The 23,132-nt window shown below is 24.4% G+C and overlaps 1 protein-coding gene across 7 annotated transcripts in view; it reads right to left on the bottom strand.

Annotated features, from left to right (window-relative positions):
* LOC114119460 (serine/threonine-protein kinase tricornered) overlaps positions 1 to 22,213 on the bottom strand; it is a 121,875-nt gene extending 99,662 nt beyond the window's left edge. The window contains exons 1-3 of one of the 7 annotated variants that reach the window (XM_050199351.1): positions 21,991 to 22,213; positions 21,737 to 21,859; positions 5,780 to 5,822 (exon numbers count right to left, since the gene is read on the bottom strand). In XM_050199351.1, the coding sequence (XP_050055308.1) occupies positions 5,780 to 5,822; positions 21,737 to 21,757 (64 nt within the window). In that variant the 5' untranslated portion in view covers positions 21,758 to 21,859; positions 21,991 to 22,213. Of the gene's footprint in view, positions 1 to 905; positions 1,377 to 5,779; positions 5,823 to 10,841; positions 10,893 to 18,918; positions 18,949 to 21,736; positions 21,860 to 21,990 lie in introns of those variants that run through there. The other 6 variants (XM_050199350.1, XM_050199353.1, XM_050199352.1 and 3 more) reach the window with 6 other exon arrangements.
* Positions 22,214 to 23,132: the final 919 nt, after the last annotated feature.

Below are 23,132 nucleotides of genomic sequence, written 5' to 3'. Positions count from 1 at the left end.
GAAACATATTAAGTCCTTTTGACAGTTTTATCTTAACTAGGTATAGAGAAATTATTAGTGTGTTATCAATTTTCGCATTCATCATGCCAACTATATTATAGAACGAAAAAAATATTTTTCAATATATTTGTTTAAAAACTTGAGAAAAAAATGATGATTTACCACTTAATAAATAAAATAATTAAAATCCTAACACCCATCATTTCATAGTTACTAAATATAAAAATATAAAATGATTAATGTTCTACGTCCTGATATTCAATTATATTATGTATATAAAATTATAAATACAATTTAATTAAATAGCTCTATTTTAAATAAATTATCTAATTTCCTAAATAAATAAATTAATAATAATCTCTTTATACATAATATATACCTATTCGACAACTATAATAACTTTAAAAGCTCGTAAAAAGATATTTGAGTGTAATGAAAGCTAAATAGAAATAATATTTCAAAATAATAAACGTAATCAATAATAAATATCATACATTCGTCTTTTAACGTTGTTTATTATTTATTGTTTAGTTAACCAGTATAAATCGATACACGATCAAAAAACTTAATGCGTATTTTGTTATAAGAATATGTTTTTTTGATTAGCATTTCAGTTCTTTCAATTAATATTGTCGATAATTTTAAATCAAACACTATCTTGGTATATGATTTAAGTTAAAAATATAATGTTTCATTTATTAGTCTCAAACACTATAAACCTTAGAATAATACAGAGGTTTGTTATTACTTATTACTCATTAGGTAGATCTACTTAAAGGTATACCTATAGGTTTCCATTTTCCAGTCCGAATTTTAACGTTATACACACAACATTGGTGTTTGCAAAAGACTTCATCGGACTTAAAACATAATAATAATATTAATAATTCATCGTATATAAATACCATCTAACTGTTCGTTTCGTTCTTTCAGTATGCCTTTAAATGTTTAAATTTATTAAAAAAAAAAAAAAACAAAAACGACAAATTCGCAAGATTTAAAATATAATAAGTAAAGTAGCTGCACAACACTATTAAGACAATATTAACTATTTTAATTTAACAATTAACACCATAAAATAGATAAAAACCAAAAAAACATATAAAAACTAATAAAACGGCACTTTTTGTGGAGCACTGTAAATGTAACAATATATATTTTGATATAAAAATAAACACAATTTTAACGAGAGAAAAAAAACATCACGTGTGCATTAAAATATCACCAACAATATAATATTACTTAAATATTATTATGGTTAGGTACCTACAGAACGAGCACGGGTTGGATCGCGAGCAACGACGACGACAATGCACGCGGACGCACGGACCGGCGGGAACAACAACACTGCTGCGACGGATAGGGAAAAGACGAAGACGCGGCAATAGTAGTTCCCTCGACGGCGGCGGGCGCTCGCGAGTTTTTGAATTCCGCCAACGGACGTTTACAAACGTGACGTCGGTGCGCACGCGCAAAGACGTAGGTCAAGGCGCGCACACTTTCCATTACCCAACCCTTTCCCCTCTTCCAGTCATCCATACCGGTGACTACCCGCCCCTCTTTAAACCACCTCGTTCGTCGTTATTGGCGGTGTTAACGTTTTTACCTGCTCCATCGCACCCACAACGTGTGTCCGTGTTATACACACTGCAGTACACTTATAATTTTAATATCTTTTTTAAGCTTTTTTAATTATTGAATGTTTTTGAATCGCATTTTAATACAGACTTAGGACTTGTACATCAATATGGATTTGCTTCGAATACAAGGTAATCCAACACATCAAAAAAATATAGTAATAATAATAATGATAAACCTGATAGGTACACGTGGTGTGTAAAATAAAACTCAGCAACTCGGTAAGCTACGTGTAAACAATTAGCGTGATTACTGTACAATCTGCCTGGTGGCTAGCCGTTATATGTCACGTCAAAGATATAGGCAGGCGTACGGATACACGTCTTATCAAGTAGGTACCTAATACCTATCTACCTATAGTATCCAAACGTGAACAATATTATATAATAGTGGTTTAAACGAAACGTGTTTTTTCCTCCAAACAGTACATTAGCATAGAATGAACGTAATACACTTTACGTACAATGTACAAACAACCGTTGGTTACAACAATTCGAACAGACTGCACGAAACGAACAGTATCGGATCTTAATCGTTTGAACGAAATTACGAGTGAATGTATACTGTACATAGTCGTATTTTAATAATTATATAAATGATATTATGTGCGTATAAAATGTACGTTAAACACAGTTCCAGTTTCCTGGGAAGATGGCAATATAACACGAAATGGTGCGGAGTGAGGAAATTTATATCACAATAAACTATAGGTATCACGGTGGGTAAACTAACAAACAATTTATTAAAATTGTGTGTATATTACAAAGAGTGCGTATACAAATCCTCGAATGAGATACACCCCGTCCCCGTAGATGACGACGTCGTTTTAAATTAATAATTTTAACTTGTATCCGTCGTCGAATTAAATCAAAAACAAGACAACGATTAACAAAAGACGTAAAACCGTGTTTCTTGTTATTTTTGTTTACAAATATGTATAGATACACAAACCTTATTAAACATCTTGTTATAACAATATTATTATCATACGTTTTTGAACACAAACGGCATGATGTTACACGAAAACATATTAGGTAACGATAGTAAAACATAAACAGAAATGTTTTTTGTGTTTTCAATGAAACATAATTTTATAAAATATTTTGCCATTTAAGGCCAAGTAGGAAACAATAAAATACAATACTATAATGATATAACTTATCGAAAGATAAGTGTTTTAAGTGTATTTATACTAACCAGATTCCATTTGGTAGATAAAACAAGTTTTAGAATATATTTATGTTAAACATACTATTCAAACGTGAAAAATGTAACTGTTAAATATTTTTATAATAACATGTAAACAACTAAAATCTTTATACTTAGTAAATCCAAAATTAAATAGTAAATTTTTTTAATCAAAAAATCACTCAACTATCTTACTATAAACAATATTAAGTGTAATTTAATATAATATAAATTCAAAAACAAAAACTAATTTAAAATCGTGGATTTATAGACAACTAAAACAATGTCCACTAAATTAATTGCAAATACATTTAATTGAATATTGACATATTGAAGTATCTCTAATCATGTTATTAATATTTAATATAAACATTATGATATATTTAGATCAATCAATATCATATAATACTTTCAATTAATTGTGTAGGAATATTTAAATGAGTTTATTTAACCATTATTTATTCATAAATTAAAAGTATAAAATACGTTTGGTTACCTCGTGTGAATGTAGGTTACGGAAATTAATTATTTTCTAATTGTAGTCTAATTATTCAAAATATAATTGAAATATAGTTATATGCTGCTTTATTTTTTTTATGATAATATATTATTTACACTATCAAAATGGGGTCAACCATACTCCACCGCTATTACCTACAATAAGTTTGATTTATAAAACTAGTCTACACTTATTCATTGATTAAATATAAAATGAAGATAGACTCCATATTACTCTGTGGTGTATACAATATACATAATATTAAATGAAAAATAGCTATAAATTGCAGTATAAGATTCAAATATAAAAAAATAAGGGCGGTCAAGTGAGTAACGCTCTGCTGTATAGTAGGTCACTATATGGATGTATTAAATTTGAATTCAATGATAGGTATATTGTTTTGTATGTAGGTGATATTATATGAAAAACAATTCTGAACGGCAGTGGCGTAGATACGATTTTTTCTGGAGAAGGTTTTATATTATATTTATGATACAAATTATGAGATATTAGTACTTCGTTTTTATTTCGTTCTAACCATTATATAGAATATTTTGGTTTTAGGGGGGGGGGTTGGAAACCCCCTACACCACCCCCGTAAATACGCCACTGCTGAACGGAGATGATTTGTCAGCCAACGATATAAAGGAAATAAATATTAAAAATGTTATGAATTTTCAACTAGGTACATGATAACTTGCAAATTTTCGCGATTTTAACATAGTTCGTAAAAATTTGAACTTTAAACGCTTATGAAAACTTATAGTGACTAACGATTTTTGATTTGTTTTTACTGCAATAAGAAAAACTTATAAAAACCCTTATGTAAAATTTTTTTTGGGGAATTCAAAATTTTTTATCGGAATTTCAAAAAAAAAAAAATTCTTAGAAAAATCGAAAATTTCAGCTGTCTATAAATAGCTCTAAAAAGCCAAAATATTTTGAAAATTTAACCGTGTAAATATAACGCTAATATAAACATTTAGTGAAATTTCAATGTTCAATTTCAAATATTTATAGTGATTCGTTTTAATAGAATATAAAACAATATAAAAAAATCGATTTTGTCAAAAACTGGTTTTGCATTAAAATCCCGTTTTTCCGTCACTGTTTTATGCTTTTAAAAACAATGCTTTTGAAAACTGCTGGAAAATGTTTACTTTTGACCTCCATAATGCATCATGGACATTCAATTTGCTACCAGAAACTACCTCTGAAGTTTAAAATTAAAGTATTATTTCGACAAGTTATCGTATACACAGACACAAAAAAAAACACACACATTGTAAAATCAATATATTTATCACTTCGTTCAGAATCTAAAAAATGTATTATGAACTAAATAAAAAAATTTGCTCAGCTTATAATATAGGTATTAACTGTCAATATTTCATTATCACTAATTTAGTACCTATCTACCTACCTATATTAGACATATTAATTATGAATAACAATCAAAACAATTGTAAAACTTAACCTAACTTCATTCATATTTTTTTTTTAAATAATAATTTATAATCTATCATAATGTATTATACTATTTAGTCTTTATTTTTTAAATTTAATTAGTTTAGCAAGTAGATATACTAGGTTAAATATACACGAACGCACGTAATTTTTTTATTTTATTGCGTTATTAAATAATATTCATTATCCAAATATTAAATACCATATGTATAAATTCTGATTAATTAAAGATTAATGACATTAAGTTGAACAACTGCATGTATATTATAACAGTACTAACCGGACATACAGGTACAGACACAATACCGTAATGTTTATTATTCAATTAAATTCTACACAACTCATCAGTTTAGACAATTTTTAACAAAACGAATAATGCAAAATAAATAAATAGAACAAATCAAAGTTGGCCAATAATTCACCTTTCACATTTCCCAGTACGAGTATAAATACGTATGCCTATATATTGTACTATGGAGTTAAGTCAAGTTGCAGATATTGCTTAACGAACTCGCTGCCCATTTGCCAACCTAACCAATTAACGATCGTCTATGCAAACCGTCTGCATAACACAATTGAACTTCACACGATATTTTTTGGTAGATAGTAGGGTATTCCTCAGTTGAGACTTTCGATAACCTACTATTCTCAATGCATTAGTTAATAGTAAAATTATCTGATACACATACACGCTGCACACATTTCTCATTGTGTTGATTATAAGAATACATTTTACTAATATATTGTATACAGTACAAGTAACTATTTTAGTAACCGATGCCAATCTGCTGCAGCCATAATAGATTCTACAATTGTTTTTACCGGTTAATATCGATCATATAGTTAAGTGTAGGTATATTTTTATAATGATGCATGCAGTAAGTACCTATATACCATTATTAAATTCTAAAATAGTTTATACATACCTACGATACGAAATAATATAATAAATAATAATAATTGTAGGAAAATTACATTTTGTTTTACCTGTTGCAGCCGAGCTTGTTAAACAGGGCCATATACAACTAACCTGAAACAGTTTTTTAAAAGACCAAATTAATAACAAATAAAAAACAATGTTACATAAAAAAAATAAACTAAAAATAAGGATTAAAACTAAATGAAATTCGCACTACATTATTTAATTAGCATATTAAGTTAATCATATATACTTATAAGTAGTAACACTGAAACACTAGGTAAATAAACCCGTAATGCTATATTATTTTTTAATGTTAAACGTTTGTATTAGGTAATCAAATGCATCATTTATTAAAATTTAAAAATAAAATAATTTATACATAATAAATATTGTACGATACAAATGCAATTCCAAAAATATTAAATAAATTGTTATTTTATTGTTAATACCTATATTATCTTTTCAATATAGAATATAGAAAGAGTAATCTGCAAAGAAGTTAATTATCAACATATATATATAGATATACCTACTAAAAATACTACTTAGGTTAGGTAAAGTTAGGTTAGGTAAAAATACCTACTTAAAAGCATTAGACAATAAAAATACTTAGAATTCTTTTAATATCAATTTTTTTTTAAATACAGTAGTATGTATTTACATAAACCTATATTAAACAATTAGGTATTGTGAGATGATATACATATATATAGCACATGTACTTAAATAAATTATCATAACACTTAAACTTGAAGTATCGATTTAATAGAATAAAAACCTGTCACGATTTTTAGATAAATAGAAATATAAAAAGATAGTATAATAAAATCAAAAAAACTATTAGTGACAAATATGGATGAGAATAGATTATATAAAAAGAATTTAATGGAAATAGAAATGATGAAATAAAAAAATTGATAAGTGTTTTAATAAGAAACAGACGTACATGCGTCAAGTCCACATGTACTAATGCACTAATAATAATTCAAGAGAAAAATGAATATTTTACTTTGTTTCAAGTATAATACCTAATTAATAGTACCTATACTTATAAATATAATATTATAATATAATCTGGATCAAGATATTATGCTTTAGCTTTAAGTTTTAATAATTAATATGAATCGTACCTAGACAAACTTTATAACAACATGTTTTAAACTAACCTAAATATCCCATGGCAAAAGCCGGCAATAATTTACTTGATAGGTTATCCATTATATTATTAAACAATGACTATAAATATTAAGTACATTAACTATTATTTGTTCCGAAAAATATTAAGTGAAAATCAATAATTGAACAGTTATTATATTATATGTAAGATTTGATATCAATTTAACAAATTATACGTAGAAAATTTAAGAAAAGCATGATAATGTTAAAACATATTATAGAAGTCGATATAGATAAAGACACTCGACCTTCATTATAATTTCTAAATGATCATTTATTTATAAAAAGAAATTTGACACCTTGCTGTTGTTAAAATATGTGTATATACGTAATATGTTTGTATTAACGAGCAAACATGAAAAATTATTGTTCGTATCTATACTCGTAGGTATAAGTCAAAAACTATAATATAAAAAATGTAAAATACATACCTACATATAGTATTCAACAATATAATATAAAGTAACATTGAGTTTTGTCGATATTCAATTTAACAGTGACATATTTTGTATTTAAAATAAACAACAAAATAGAATATGTATAATGTATATACAAGGCATTTTAAATAGAAAGGCGTAAAAACAATATTCATTATACCTTGTTATTATAAATTTGTTTTTTTTTTTTTTTATATATATAAGATTTAAAAAAAGTTTAACGTTCACTTATATTTAAGCGATTAAGCTTCAAATTCCAACTACAATGTAGTTCACTGCATATTTGATATTTAAATTCGTATACAACTATAAATAATTTATACTCAAACGATTTATTTTTATTTTTTGATTTTACAAAAAGTTTACTATATATATATGAAATACAATGAATGATTAATTGTATATTATTCTATATTGATACTCATATTTACACCGCTCAAAAACGCATCGATATTGACATATAACTTATAAATTATAAATATAAGTAACAACATCTACCTTATTACTAATAAGTAGTAATATTAGAATATATAATACTAGCAATATTGTTAACATATCTTTAGAAAATCTATAATATATTGACGAACGTTCATCGTATACCTACAATTATTTATTATTGAATTCAAATTTATCACGTTCATTACAGAGACCTACTCAATGACGATACACTTGACACCCACTGGCCATTGCACAGTAGAGCGGTAAACACTTGCCTACCTATTTAAGTTTATAGATTTATTTTAACTTAATAAATACATTTTATTTGCGTAACGTTATTTATTTAAACAATAAACTGTATAAAACAAGATGATTAAAAATCTATTTTCAGCTCTTAACATTAAGTTTAAAAAGAACAGAAAAAACTATTCAAAACATTAATCTTCTCAGAACAACACGATTTGGCACAAAACGTTTTAGGTGAAGGTTGAGCATTTCAAATGAATTATATCACTCGTCACTTGTAAAGTGTAGACAATTACTTTTCCTACATAGGTGTAATTGCATTATTCGCATAGTAACGATTATCGTGTGTTCGTTTATCGTTATCATAATACTAATTTATTTAATCATTTAAATAAATAATTAAACATTGATTGAATTTATATATATATATAATATAAAACATAAATAATTGTCAATTATATAGACTATAGATTACAAAAGCAATAAACAATATGGGTATACTCATATTGTATTTATTATACTTTACTTATTAAATAATAACAGGAAATAAAAAACATGGACATTGGATATAATACAATACAAAATATTATACATATATATCAAAACAAAATAGATTTTATTCAATTATGGAGTAGTTGGTTAAAAAATTGTTCTGAAAAATATACTTTTATATACATACTGTTTATATACAGCTAATGTATTAAATATATTATACGCAAGTATAATATATTAAAAGAATTTCGTTGTAAAGAAAAAATGACGAGAATAGTATTTTAATACGAATCATTTTCCTCTTAACTACATAATAAACCAAATATTAAGGTAGATAGAAAAAAAACTACTGTACCTACTCAAATAAGGACAATGTAACAAGTACTTTGTTAAAATTTACATAAAATATGAAACAACACACAATTAACTTGCGTATATATATAGAGTAAAATTACAACAAACTAATGTAAAAATATATATACATAGATAAGCCCATGATTTGTACATTTACGAACTGAAATGTGGAAATTTATTGACCTTTTAAGTTATTTTTTATGCAGAAATTAAATCACAAAGCTGTTTGAAATGTTTTTTTTTTTTTTTTTTAATCATACTAAATAGCTAAAACGCATGAAACTATATTATGTTTTGTGAAGTTAAATTAGTTATATACGAATAATGGGAGAGGGAGTACTTAAAAATGTTTACCTATGAATTATCCTATTCAGCTTAAGCCAAACTCTTAATAGAAACCGCAATTTATAAGGTGATCATTGAATAAACCATTTCTTGGGTTTTTTTAAGTAATTTTTTTCTAAAATTATACGAAAAAAAATAGTAATCAAGTTCGATTTGCAACTAAAGAGCTCACCCTCTCAGAATCACTTTATTGCTTTAAAAACGCGATAATGACGTATGATTGCAGGTTTCAGCAAATTTAACAATATAACTATATTGAGTAATGATATACATTGTAGGTAAGTATGAATTGTCGTACTGATATATAATAGGACAAATATAGGTAGGTACATGGATACGAAAATTCTTAAAAATTTCAATAAGATTGAACATTTTTGTATTAAAAACAATACAAGTTATTAACATTGATTATCAAAACTTTACATACATTAATTATCAAAATTTATTAAGATTAAATAAGCCTAACAACAGTAACAACTGATATCTATCAATAATAATACTATTCAATATATTAATTTTCTGGTAGTAATCAGTACTCGTAATCATAACACTTATTTTTAAATATACTTAAATTATATATACGCGATTGTAAAATATTTAAATTTCCTAAATTATAATTTAGTATTGATTTATACCATATAAATACAATATACTAGATGTTATCAATGTACGACAAGTAGAGCAAAACTTTTTTTGCCCTGCATTAATTAAAACTTTAAATATATACCACTGCCTCACGACTAGTTTTAAGTCCGATCTAACTTTTTTTTTAAAATTTACAAGTGTACATATATTATATTCTATACGTTATTTATTAAACGATAGTTGGTTATTCGATTTATTACTCGGGTAGCGAGCAAATTAATTTTAACTGCAACTGCGTAGGTGACGCATAGCGTTTACGAGTGGTATAAACTCAATAACCGCAGCACCTGAAGTGTGTGTAATGATATGTACCTATATACAAACTAAGTATATAGGTAAGCTAAAGCGGTTACAAATCACGTAAAAAAGAAAAAAATAAATAAATAAACTTATAAGGGATAAGAAAAAAAGAAATCGATGAAGTCACTCTGATTTAAAGTAATTTTTTAGTGTAACTACCTCGTTATTGAGTAATTCACTGTAATTCACTGTGCGGTATGTTGAATTTAAATGCAATGATAACTTATTATAAACAAAAATTCACTTAGAGTAGAGATGGAAAGTTAGGGTATATTTTAAGGATCTTTTATAATTATATAATTTTATAATTCCTATGTTAGTAATTTATTATTTCTAAAAGAACTACCGCGTTAATCTCGTTATTATATATTGACATAATTTTTGCTCAAATAAATTTAATTTAAATATTATATAGTACATAATTAATTCATATAATATTACTAGTTGTTATAATACTGACGTGACATAATATAATAATATGTTCGTGCGGTATAAAACACATAAAATTAATCTAAATTATATTTTGAACATTTCATTGCGTAGGTATAGTAAATAATAATACGTACGTAAAAAAGAAAAGCTTCAAGTTCCTACGAATAATGTTTTTTTGAATTACAATAAAATAACTAGTCATTATTTTTTTGTTTGAATAGAATCTAATAAAACCTCAGTGTAATCGAAAAAGAAAATTTACCATGTATGCGGCACATATATTATATTCAACCGTCATATAACGTGCGCCTCAGCAACTGTTTTCCACAATTCAACTCCATTGTTTCAGACCATTTTATACGTATACGATATATTATAAGTGATAATACATAATTTATAAATATATATAATATATATACATATAGAATATAGATATCTTATATTAAATGATAAAATTATAAATACTATACCGCACACATACGCATCACTGATCCCGACAATATCGACCTTAGCCTAGTACAGACTACAGTCTGGCCACCAAGGATAACGGTTTAGCAGTATTATTATATTATACACCCATTACATATTTTATACATATATATATATAAGATACATACATATGGGGACACCTGCGTAATGGTTTCTGTAGCGCGACTTTCCATCGCAGTCGTGAAACACTATTTGGTTTACCACGCGTAATTATGGAAATTTACTCTTCTATATTATATACGTTCGGCATACAATACCATGTCATATTATGTACAGAGTGATTCACGAAACATATTCAACCATATTTTAAGTTCTGAACGAAGCAATTAAAAGTAAAAAAATGCCCAATACTTTTCTTAATATTTGAAAAAAAAAGGTAAGTAAGTGAATACCGTTCAGCTGTAAATTAGGTGTCTAGTCAGTCACTGAAAATGTGTTAAATTTGAACTCAATCATATATCATTGTATAGTGTAAACGAAAAACAATTTTGAGCAAAAACGGTCCATCAGCCTAACCACCACCCAGTGATATGTTTTATATATATATATATATATATATAGCTATAAAAGTTATTTATATTATTATTGTAATACGTATGTATTTATACCACATTATATCAGTTTAAATATTTCAAAATTTAATAACATTATTCTGTAAATACCATACAACAAGTTTTGAATAACTATATTACTTAAGAAAAAAAGGGTGAAAATGTTTGGCGAATCACTCTGTATTATATTAGTATACCACTAACACAGAACTTTGATAGAAACGCTGTATTCGATAAAGGTATAATATTGTCATGTGAGTTCAATTATATATGTATAGGAGAATCGCACTATAATATCATATAGGACGTTTTCCCAAGTTAGGTAATTTAGTATTAGGTCAAGTATGCTCATCTCTATTTTATCTTTCATTTTGTATTTGTTTAAATTCTAATCAAACTTAAAGACTACAATTTTCAAAATTCAATCTCTTTATGGCATTTTAAGTGTCTCATGACAATACAAACAATTTTTTTTGGGTTTGTGTTAGAACTAATTACATTTTTAATTAAGAAAACACATACTGGTAATAAACTTCTTTGCAATACTAAGTTGCAATCTTTTTTTATTTTTTAATATTTTTAAATATAACAATTTTCATTTTACTTATTAAAATAACGATAATTAAAATTAATAATATTTGAACAGTATAATTTTGCATTTTAATTAGGCAATACTAGTTTTTTTTTAATATGTTAGATACCTACAAAATTTTAAGTTAAAAATATACACATTTTTTTAATAATTATGTGTATTTACATACTATTTATGTTGATTAAAATATTTTAATACTTATTATTTATATTATAATAATCATGCCGTGTTTAAACTAAGTTATATTTATTTATGAATTATGATTAATTAAATTTAAATAACTTAATTTTAGTTTTAAAAAATAAAATAAATTTTTTTTTCAAATTTATAATAGGTATCTAAGTTAAATTCTTGTTTTAATTACTTCTTTATTTGTATAGTATACCTATATGAAAACATATTGTAAGATTTTAAAAAGGATTTTTTTTTCATTGTTTAATTTAAAAACTAAGAATCCCATAAAAAATCGAAATTTACTAACATACATAATAATAACTATCGTTATTAATATTGTTAAATACAACTATCGTGAGAGATATTTCAAATAGTTCAAGCATAACGGTTTCATAATAGTACAGCAATAGTTTCAAGTTTCAACAAACAGCCGCCAACTATCGTGCATCATTATTTTTAATAAAATATGTCATCACGTTGAATTTTATATCGTTGTATAACTGTTATTTAATTATTAAAAATTCAATAGATTCCACCAGCAAGAGTTAAAAAAATATATTTCTGAGTATTCAAAATTAATGTTATTTCTATGATTGAATGATAAAATGTATTTATGCCATCGTTATTAAAAATAAAGAAATTTTAAAATAAATATAATAATAGTATATATTTATTTAAACATATATTTTTAACACAAGCTTTAAGCAGGTATATTTAAATATTTTTGATTCTGCAGAGCGATGAATACATTAATTTTATAATAATGTGTGTTATAGTATTATTTAACGAACGAAAAATTGTTCTTTATCTTTTAACCTGTGTTCGCGTTAACAGTATTTATAAACTGTTTCAACAAATTACTTTTAAATTTATCAGTTGCTAAAAACAAACTAAAAATATGTAGCTTACAAATTATTTGGTACATGCCATATTAGTAGGAATGAGAAACTTTATTTTTTTCAGTTACAGTTTATGAGCTTTTAACCTTCCAATCATTTTTTGATTTTGCTTATTTAAAACATAATGGTTTAACAATACTCTCTACCCAGAAGCGTATTTATGAAGGATGGATCTCCTTTGATATTTGTAATTAAATATATTTTCATATTCTAAGAAAATAACTGTTCATAAATGTATAAACATATGAATCTACATAAATATTTTATAATGCTAAAAATGCACGTATCACGCGGCGTTTAAATGTTTTATGATGAAAGTCAAATAATGTTAATAAAATAATTGAGTAACAGAGTATATTCTAAACTTATACACTTTATAATATTATAGGTACTATAACTATAATAGTTATATACTTTACTGACCAGATGATCTTATACGTTATACGAATAAGAATAGACTAAATAATAATACTAACAAATTATGTAAGTCCCATTGAAATATTACTGTAATATCAAAATTATTCCAAATAAAGTCATTGAAGAGTTAAATTTAAAAAATAGAAAGTTTGATTTTGAATTATAAATTTTAATGACTATGATATGTATCTATGTTTAAATAATACAATAAAATAATAACTACTAACAATTGAGTACAAATTAAAACTAAACTTGATAATAAGAGTAACCTATATTATTTTTATCAAGATAAAAACATATATTTCCTAAATACACCAACATTGTTTCAACCGACATACAGTCAACAAATTTTATAGCACTTGAATTCTATGAAATGTACAGATTTTCTCTCTTAGTGAGTAAAAATTGAGCATTTAAACTGTATTTTAATTTATACCGACTTCAAAATTATTATGTAAATCGTGGTTCAATGTTTTAAATTAATTTGTAATTTATACTGTAGATAATACGGAAAGCTATTGATAATATTAATTAGTTAAGCCATATCATTTCATACTTCAAACTAAAAAATTAAGATAAATATCTTAAAAAAGAAATATGACATTTTTTAACAGACCTTCAATTATTGTATTCCATAGTAGAATATTGAAAAGTAATATTGTAATTTGTAGTATAATTATATATCACTAACCCATATAACCACAAACTACATAACTAATAATTACATATTGTTTCATACACATATTGAATTATATTTGGTAATAGTAACCCACTGATAGTTGAAGAAAAAAATGTTATTCAACTGTCCTTGAATACACTGACTACCATTTTCAGTGAAAGATAATCATCTTAATACTATCCATTAATATTATCTATCTACTATAAATCTATAACTATAATACTATATAGTAGTATAGTACATGACTTATGACTATTGACTAGGTCATACCGAAAATCAGTGCAATTTTTAATTTATATTTTAAGCCAATAGGCCTTATTAGAGGCTTTCTTTTGGATATAAATAATATATATAATTAATTTATGTGACTAAGTAAATATTAAAAATAAAACATGTTTTAACTGACACTACGTCAAGGGATCTAACTACCTAATACGATAATATCATTGAAAACATTAAAACATAAGTAGCTACCGAATAACTATAAATTATATATATAATATATATGATTATAGTCGTATATTAAAAATATAACAATTAAATAAACTTCTACATAATTTGAAATATATCATATCTCATCTTTGAACTATAACGTGTTTAAATATACATAAAAGTATGTTTTAGTTTAAAAATATTTTTTAACACTGAATATAATTTAAAAGTTAGGTATAACATTACACATACACATTACACGTGTGTATACAATGTACATTATATTTATAATATACCGCACAATTATAAAATGCTATGCATATAATATAACCCAAAAATAATTATGAAAAAATGAAATGTGGAGGTTTTGGGTTAGTTAAAAGGAAGCGTGTTTTCATAAATACCTAAATCGTTTTATTCAAAAATATATTCTAATTGGAGCTTAATTTACAGAAACCTGTGGATGCTTCATTGTTCATCTTAAATTAGTTGGGTAAGTCAAAAAATATAAACAAAAATATTTTGTGCAGTCACTATACGCTAGCCAACCACATCCATATATTAAAACGCTAGAACTAATATAGAAGATATATTTTTTCGAAATAAACAAAAAATGTAGAGAATCGTCAAAATTACATCTATTATAGATCATACTAATTATAGCAAATCAATGAATTACTTCAATATTTAGATTCTGAGCAGAATCATAAATATGTTAATTTTACAATAATGTGTGTGCTTTATTTCCATGTCTGTCATCATTTTCTAGGGTACCTAGTAAAAATACTTAGATTTTCAACCATAAAGGTAATTTTAGGAACCAATTTATTTGTTTTAGTGGTGTAACTCGAAAATGAATAACTGTTAACAGATACTTGAAGTTTTCACGATATGTTATTTATTTTAATATTTTCTTTACAAGGTTTAATTTTCAAAATATTTGACTATTTTACACTTATTTATAAAATTATGAAAATTTGACTTTTTTTGTTTTTATAACTGTTAATTTAATGTTTGCTCGATCAAAGACTTTGAAAATTGAATACAAGATTACTCTAATATCTCAAATTGGAATTTTAATGGATTTCAGCAGAATCACGAAAATTAGCAAATTATTTTGTTATTAAAAGTATAAAATATCTTTAGGTTTATAGACTGTCTCCGTTCAAAATCGTTTTTCATACCTATATAATAATATATCACTGAATTAAAATTTAATACATCCATAACAGTGGTTCCTACTCGACCCCCTACTGCCACCTTAAAATTAGATTACACTACAATAATAGACTGAAATTAATAAATTAACGACGAAGAAAAAAATTGCAATAAAACGTATACATATTAAATAAGTAAATTCACCAATTTATAAAACTTTATTTTAAATTTATTTATTAACTATTTTGCAATGGAAATCAATTACAAAATAATACTGTTTGAAAATCGAATATTTTAATTTTGGTACGATATAACAAGATGCTTCTATAATTACATCAAACTGTGCAAGATGACAAAATCATTAAAACATGGTACAATTTGCAAAAATTAAAATATAATATTATTAATATCATACATTTAAGAGTGAAATACGACATAATTAATAGTTATATAAAATAATTAACATAACTAAATAAGAATAACTAGCTCAGCCAAGATTATTATATACTTTTAATAATTACATTTATTATAACAAGATTTGCAATTATTACGTAATAATATTTTAATTTTGATATATTGATTCGTTTAATGATACGATAAGACTTTTAAATACAGATTTTTAATTAGTCAAAGTTAATTTGATATTCTAATAGGAGTAATCAATAAATAAGTTTTACAATGATGTATATTTTTGTATGTCTGGTGTCACCTTTAGGCTTTAGAAATTATAGGTAATAAAAGAGTTTCAATCTTCGACTTTTAAAATTATTTCTAGTTACAAATTGGAGTTAGTAGGTAATCTGGATTATCAAAAATTCATTCTACTATTGAAAATAACCAGAAAACGGAGAATTTTACATAAATTTAGATTTTGACAAAAACGATTTTTGTTTTTTTTATTATTTTTCAAAAACAAAAGATGTAGAAACTTGAATTTTTCAACAAATGTTTATATCATCATTTTATATGAATAATTTTATTTTTTAAATATGTTGGGTCATTTTAAGTCATTCAATTTTTATTTGAATAAAACCGTTAAACAATTGTATATAAATTCATTTTCTTTGTAAGTTTCTTTTTACAAAACTTAAAAATATCAATCATAATAGATAGTCACCATATTTTTATCATAAGTTTATAATTGTTTAAAATTCAGAATTACGAAAATTTGCAAATCATTTAGTTATTAAACATTTATTCATAAAGCTAGAAAAATATTAGTATACAACATTTTCTTATAAGTTTTTTTATTGAAATTTAAAAAAGAAATTTAGCATAAAACTATATACATTTTTTATGACTTATGAACGATTGGAGTTAAAGTATTGTAGTACCTATATCGATACTTTTATTTATTAAAAAATTGTTGAATATTAGTACAATAGTACATATTTGATTAAATTGCTTATCGGATTTTATTTTTTTTTGTTATGAAATTAAAAATTGAAATTTAGGAAGTAGAATTGTTTTCGAACAGTAGTTTTATATATAAATTAATTTTTTTCTTCATATTTTTTATTCATTAGCCATTAATACTACAAATTAATACTAAAACAAACATCGGTATGTAATAGGAATACATAGATTTATAACAGAATATTTAAAAAGAATCGTACAAACAATAGATTAATAAAATTTATCAAAACCTAAAACATTTTTTTAAACTAAATCTAGAAATAAATGAAAAAATCCATTGTCCATAATATTTTAACTTTATTTACCCCTTTTATTCTTATGTGATACTTAAACAAACACTACACTATATAAGATAGCTTACTTACATATTTAAGGGGCAAAAAACTAAAAATATTATATTGTGTAGATTCCAAGCATTTTTTTTTTTCGAAAATAATAGTTAAACTACGCTATGGGACTGCCAATAAATATTTATCCAATGTTTATGATAAATGCCTAAAATACAATTTCATAAAATGGATTCCACGCATATAAAATACTTCCCCAGTAGATAATCGACAATGGCATACTACAATGATCATAAATACTAGACTACAATAAACGAACAATTATATCAAAAATCAAAACTTCAACCATGTATAGAAATGATTAGAAACTTCAATACATACACGAAATATTGTATCAAAAATGTCAATGAAATGTTTGGGTTAAATTTGCATTTAATAATAAATCATTTCATACAAATAACCAGTATTATAATATTAAGTAGTAAGAAAAATCATTTATAAATAGTTTTTAGATTTTTTAGTTTTCACATGAATTATTTATAAGAAGCCTAAGTTATAAAAATTTTGAATTTTATAAATTTAAAATTAAAAAATAATTTGCAAGTTTTATCAACATTTCATCTTTAAATACATATAAAAAAAACCATTAGGTATACCAAGAGTAAAAAATTACTATTATATACTTTTTAAAATAACCGAAGAAAAAAATTTGTGGAAACTTAAGACTTTTACGTATAATACATATTATGAATTTTACTATACGTAATGTTTTCAAAATAATATGTAGAATAATTTTAAGATATTACTTATTTACAAACTATAGTTTTACTCCATGAACATATTCACATACTTTCTTATGGTCTATGGTTAGATGGCATTGAATAAAAGATTAATAACAACAATATAAATAATAGTATAAATAAATATCATAATAATAATTTTTAATTAAATACCAATAATATAATAAGTGTGCAATAGCTTCGCAAAAATTAAATCAATTATTTTCAACATTTATGCAAGAAAAAATATTGAAGTTAAAAATCATTGTAAAATCAATTCATTCAACACTTTACTCGAAATTAAAAACATTAAAATAAAAAATAAATATGATTAGCCCCATACAATTATACAATACATAAGTACATAAAAAGTTTAACTATGAAATTATACCCATAGTTTAAAACAAATCAATAAAATGTATTTCTAACAAAATAATAATTTTACAAGATAAGAAAAAGAACTTACCACTAAAAATTGCATATAAATTGTATATTAGAACAATGTATTAAACACGAAATCTAAATTTAATACAAGTTAAACACACGCTTAGTTAATACTAACGAATAGTAGATAAAATGCTAACTCTGAGTGTGCAAAAGAGCCGTGTATACAATATTTGTTCAACTGTTAGAAAGCAAACATGCTTAATGACTATTACTACACTGTTAGTTTTTAATATTTTTTCATAATACTATAAATGTGGAAATAATACCAGCGGTCAAAATGTTGGCAAGCAGAAAAAAAATAAAAGGTAAGAATTTAAAATAATGATAACTTACAACAACTATTAAATTGATTCATTGAATTATGAAATAACTAAGTACATCTGATATCTGAATGTATAAATAAATATTAAACATTTAATATTATAAAATTATTATTATGATATAGTTGGTACTTGTTTGTTATCGCCCCGCCAGTACTAAATATTTCACCCTTTCAGCCACTACCTAACTTTTTTCCATCATTATACAAACATAGAATTTTGATCTCCTTCAAACACTAGTAATACAAATATTTATAAACTAAAACTATAAAAGCTTATATTCAAAACAATTTTAGGAAACAAATAAAATAGGTACTAAGTACCTTACCTATAGGCTATAATAGTAATCTTTATACCAAATATGTTTACATTACATTTATATATAATATACCTACTTTATTATGTGCCTCGTTTATATGGGTTTAGCATCACTGTCATTTACTTATACATGTATATTGTATATTAAAAGTCACAGGCGCCATAAATAAAACAACTTGATTTCAAGTACCTATAATTATCCGATAATCAATAATGACAAAATATCTAGTTTCCCTTTTTTTTTTAGTTTCTTAACTCTCTCATAGGTACTATATATAATCTGAAGTTTAACTTTTAATTTTATATCAAATAAAGATAAAATTTCATGTTAAATATTTTTATTCTTATTTCTTATTTTTATTTTTAAAATGTATATTTATTAAAATATTTAATGGATATTTTTTTATCATTTTAAAAATTAAAAATACTAAGAGTATTAAGTAGATCTATAAGCTCTAGTCAAGCCCTTCTACTCAAATTCATAATAAAATTTTTTTACTAAGTATCAAAAATATACAAGGCTTATCTACATTACATAAATGTATTGAGATTGTAATAACTAATAACTTTTCAATAAAATAATTTATAACTTACTATTATAATTATTATTTATCTTATACATGGATATATATTAATTTTTGTATTCATAGAAAACGTTATCTGAAAGCTAAAAAATTGACTGATAACAAAAATTCCAATATTAATAAAATATACGCTGAAGCTACATACATTCATCAAAGAAAACAACTTCATATTAAATAAATATAAAACAAAAAAAAAATCCCAGAAAAATGTAAGCAGTAGTGCGTACACACTGCATATTTACTGAGCATAACTCTTTAGAAACTAATTAGATTATATCAAAAAAAAAATGATTATAGGCTACATCTATACCTGTGTGTGATTCTGAGATAATATAGGTAATTAAAGAAATTGTAAAAGGACCTTGCCCGTTTAATGTTAAATAAATAAGAAGATTTACGGATAATTTTAATTTGTTAGTACTATTATCTTATTTACACCCTTAAAATATATAGTTTATAAGTTATATTAAAGTAGGTATAATATAACATTTAATTGATACCATAATAACTATTTTGCCTGTTTACTAAAATCATAACATAGAAAATCTTAAGTCAGAACTTTAAAAACAGCCTAACTGTATTCAGTTTAAAAGTGTACAATATAGAAACAATACAAACTACAAAATAATAGTATATTCATTATTATTTAAATAAAAGTCATTAATCAACAATACAACAGAATACCTGATAGCAATAGACAATAGACATAGGTAAGTCTTTAATCTATGAAGTAGGTAAACATCAATATTTATTATTTTGTATAAACTTTTGAATTATGATACATAAAATAAATAAGTAAGGCCAGCGCTACAAATATTGATACCTAGGACAAAACTAGGTATTAACAACCCCCCACCCCTTCCTCCTTTTTTACAATAATAAATCGAAAATTTTTTTTCGATATACAATTTTTGTAACATAAAATAGGTAATAATGACAAGAATTCTAATTACATAAAAACAATATGACCAGACCATGCAACTATGGCGGTAATAAATTAATAACAAATATACCTAAAAATTATATTTTAAATAAAAAGGTACATCAAAAAAATGTATTTATCGAATTTATAATTTAAAGTTATCATGAGTACATAAGGTACATATTATTAGATATTATATGTATTAAAATACACTTGAAAATCTATTCTTATGGTAGGCGTCCTGCATCCAGATCTGGACGCCCACCCCTATTCCCTAATGCTAGCCTTGTAAATAAGCTAAGTAATTCATTTTTAATTAGTAATTACACGAAAAAGCAAAATATAATTAAATAAAATGTGTATAAAAATAACATCAAAAAATTGATAAGATTTATAAGGATTATATTTGACTGATAAGCTATCATCAAGATAATGATGTATAATAAATATCATTAAAATTTTAGCCAAATTATCACTCGACAGAAGTACAGAACAGTAAACATATTTTAATATTCAATCAAACCAGTTACTATAATTTAAGTAAATTAATAAATTCCAATAATTAAAATATTAAGCACTCTAACAGTGATAAATAGGGGATTAAGAATTTTAAAACAAAAACATTTACATTTACTATAAGTCTATACATTAATTCACTATCTGAGTACTTCTACAATATTAAAAGTTAAGTACCTGATTGATCAGAAGGAACATGATCTGGAGAGGTTGGAGCAGTCCCCTCCAAATCTGACTTGTCTTCCAATGCTCCTGCCAGCTTAATGGTCTCGTCCCTTAATAATAAAAATGACAATCGATCTGTTAATTAAAAATAGTTATTGCAAGAATAGAAAAAATATAAAGCCAAATATTAAAGGAATAAAATAAAAATTAATATTCAAAAACAACTGTAACTATAGTGTATAGTAATATTGTTGTAGAAAAATTACCAGAAATCGATCTTAAAATACTAGGGAAAATGTTCGGTGCAATGTAAATAAATATTGTTTAATATCAGCTCGATAAAGTGCGCGAACTGAACATGACTGATGAACGAATTACTATTTTGAACGGCATGTGGTACGAACAAACGTTGAAAATTTAAATATCAAACAAAACTAACTAAACTAAAACGAAATAATTTTCATCTTTTGTTTACATATCTATTGATTGGTTTTTATTTCCACTGGTTTTATCTTTTCTGTCGGAGGCTGCAAAACGCATTCCTCAGGTATCAGGTTAGCCAACACCAGTGTTCTGGTAGATGATAAGATAAGTGATAATGAATATAAAAAAGAGTTTAACGAAACAAGAAAACCACAATTTAGATTTCGGAGTTCGGACGTAAAGACGTTAAACTCAAAGGTATTTCACGGTTTGCATCTCACTCGATTTAAAACTTTTTTTCTTTAGGAATAATTAGGTAATCCATTCATAAATCTATAGTAGTATTCAAAAATTAATAAAATAAAATGTTCATTATGACTTATAAATAAATTATAATTTATGATTAAGATGATGTATCTATTCTAGTTTAATAAATTCTTAGGTATGCCTAATTATAAAAAAAAGTAGATACATGTCATGACTTCAGATATACATCATTTTGTGTACTATTTGCTGCATACTTGTCATCTACCATGTATCTATAGTAATTTTCAACAGTTTGACATTGTTGACGATAAAGCTTTATCTTGGAACTTCTACATTATTATATTAATAATATTAAACTGTAATACAACACGGATCTAGTAGTAATTGTAACTATATTGCGAACTTAATAGATAATCAGTTACTAGTTATGGTTAAAGTCGTGCTCTAACATATTTGAATGTTTTTTTAAAATACAATTATTTTGTACTTAATTTTTTAATAACAATAATCGTGGTTTTTAATACATAATGACAAAAATAATAATACATACATTTTGATAATTATTTTTCTATAGAAACCTAATGAAGATTTTTTTTTTATTCAGTATTAGACTGACATGTATTATTGAATTACTTTTGTAATTGTATATTATTATTTATTAAATATACTATAATTCTACATTTTTTTAACTATTCATATTTTAATAAAGTACAATTAT

Source organism: Aphis gossypii, chromosome 2, assembly GCF_020184175.1.
Source record: "Aphis gossypii isolate Hap1 chromosome 2, ASM2018417v2, whole genome shotgun sequence".
NCBI classification, from domain to species: Eukaryota; Metazoa; Arthropoda; class Insecta; order Hemiptera; family Aphididae; genus Aphis; species Aphis gossypii.
This window is presented reverse-complemented; position numbering and strand designations above follow the sequence as displayed.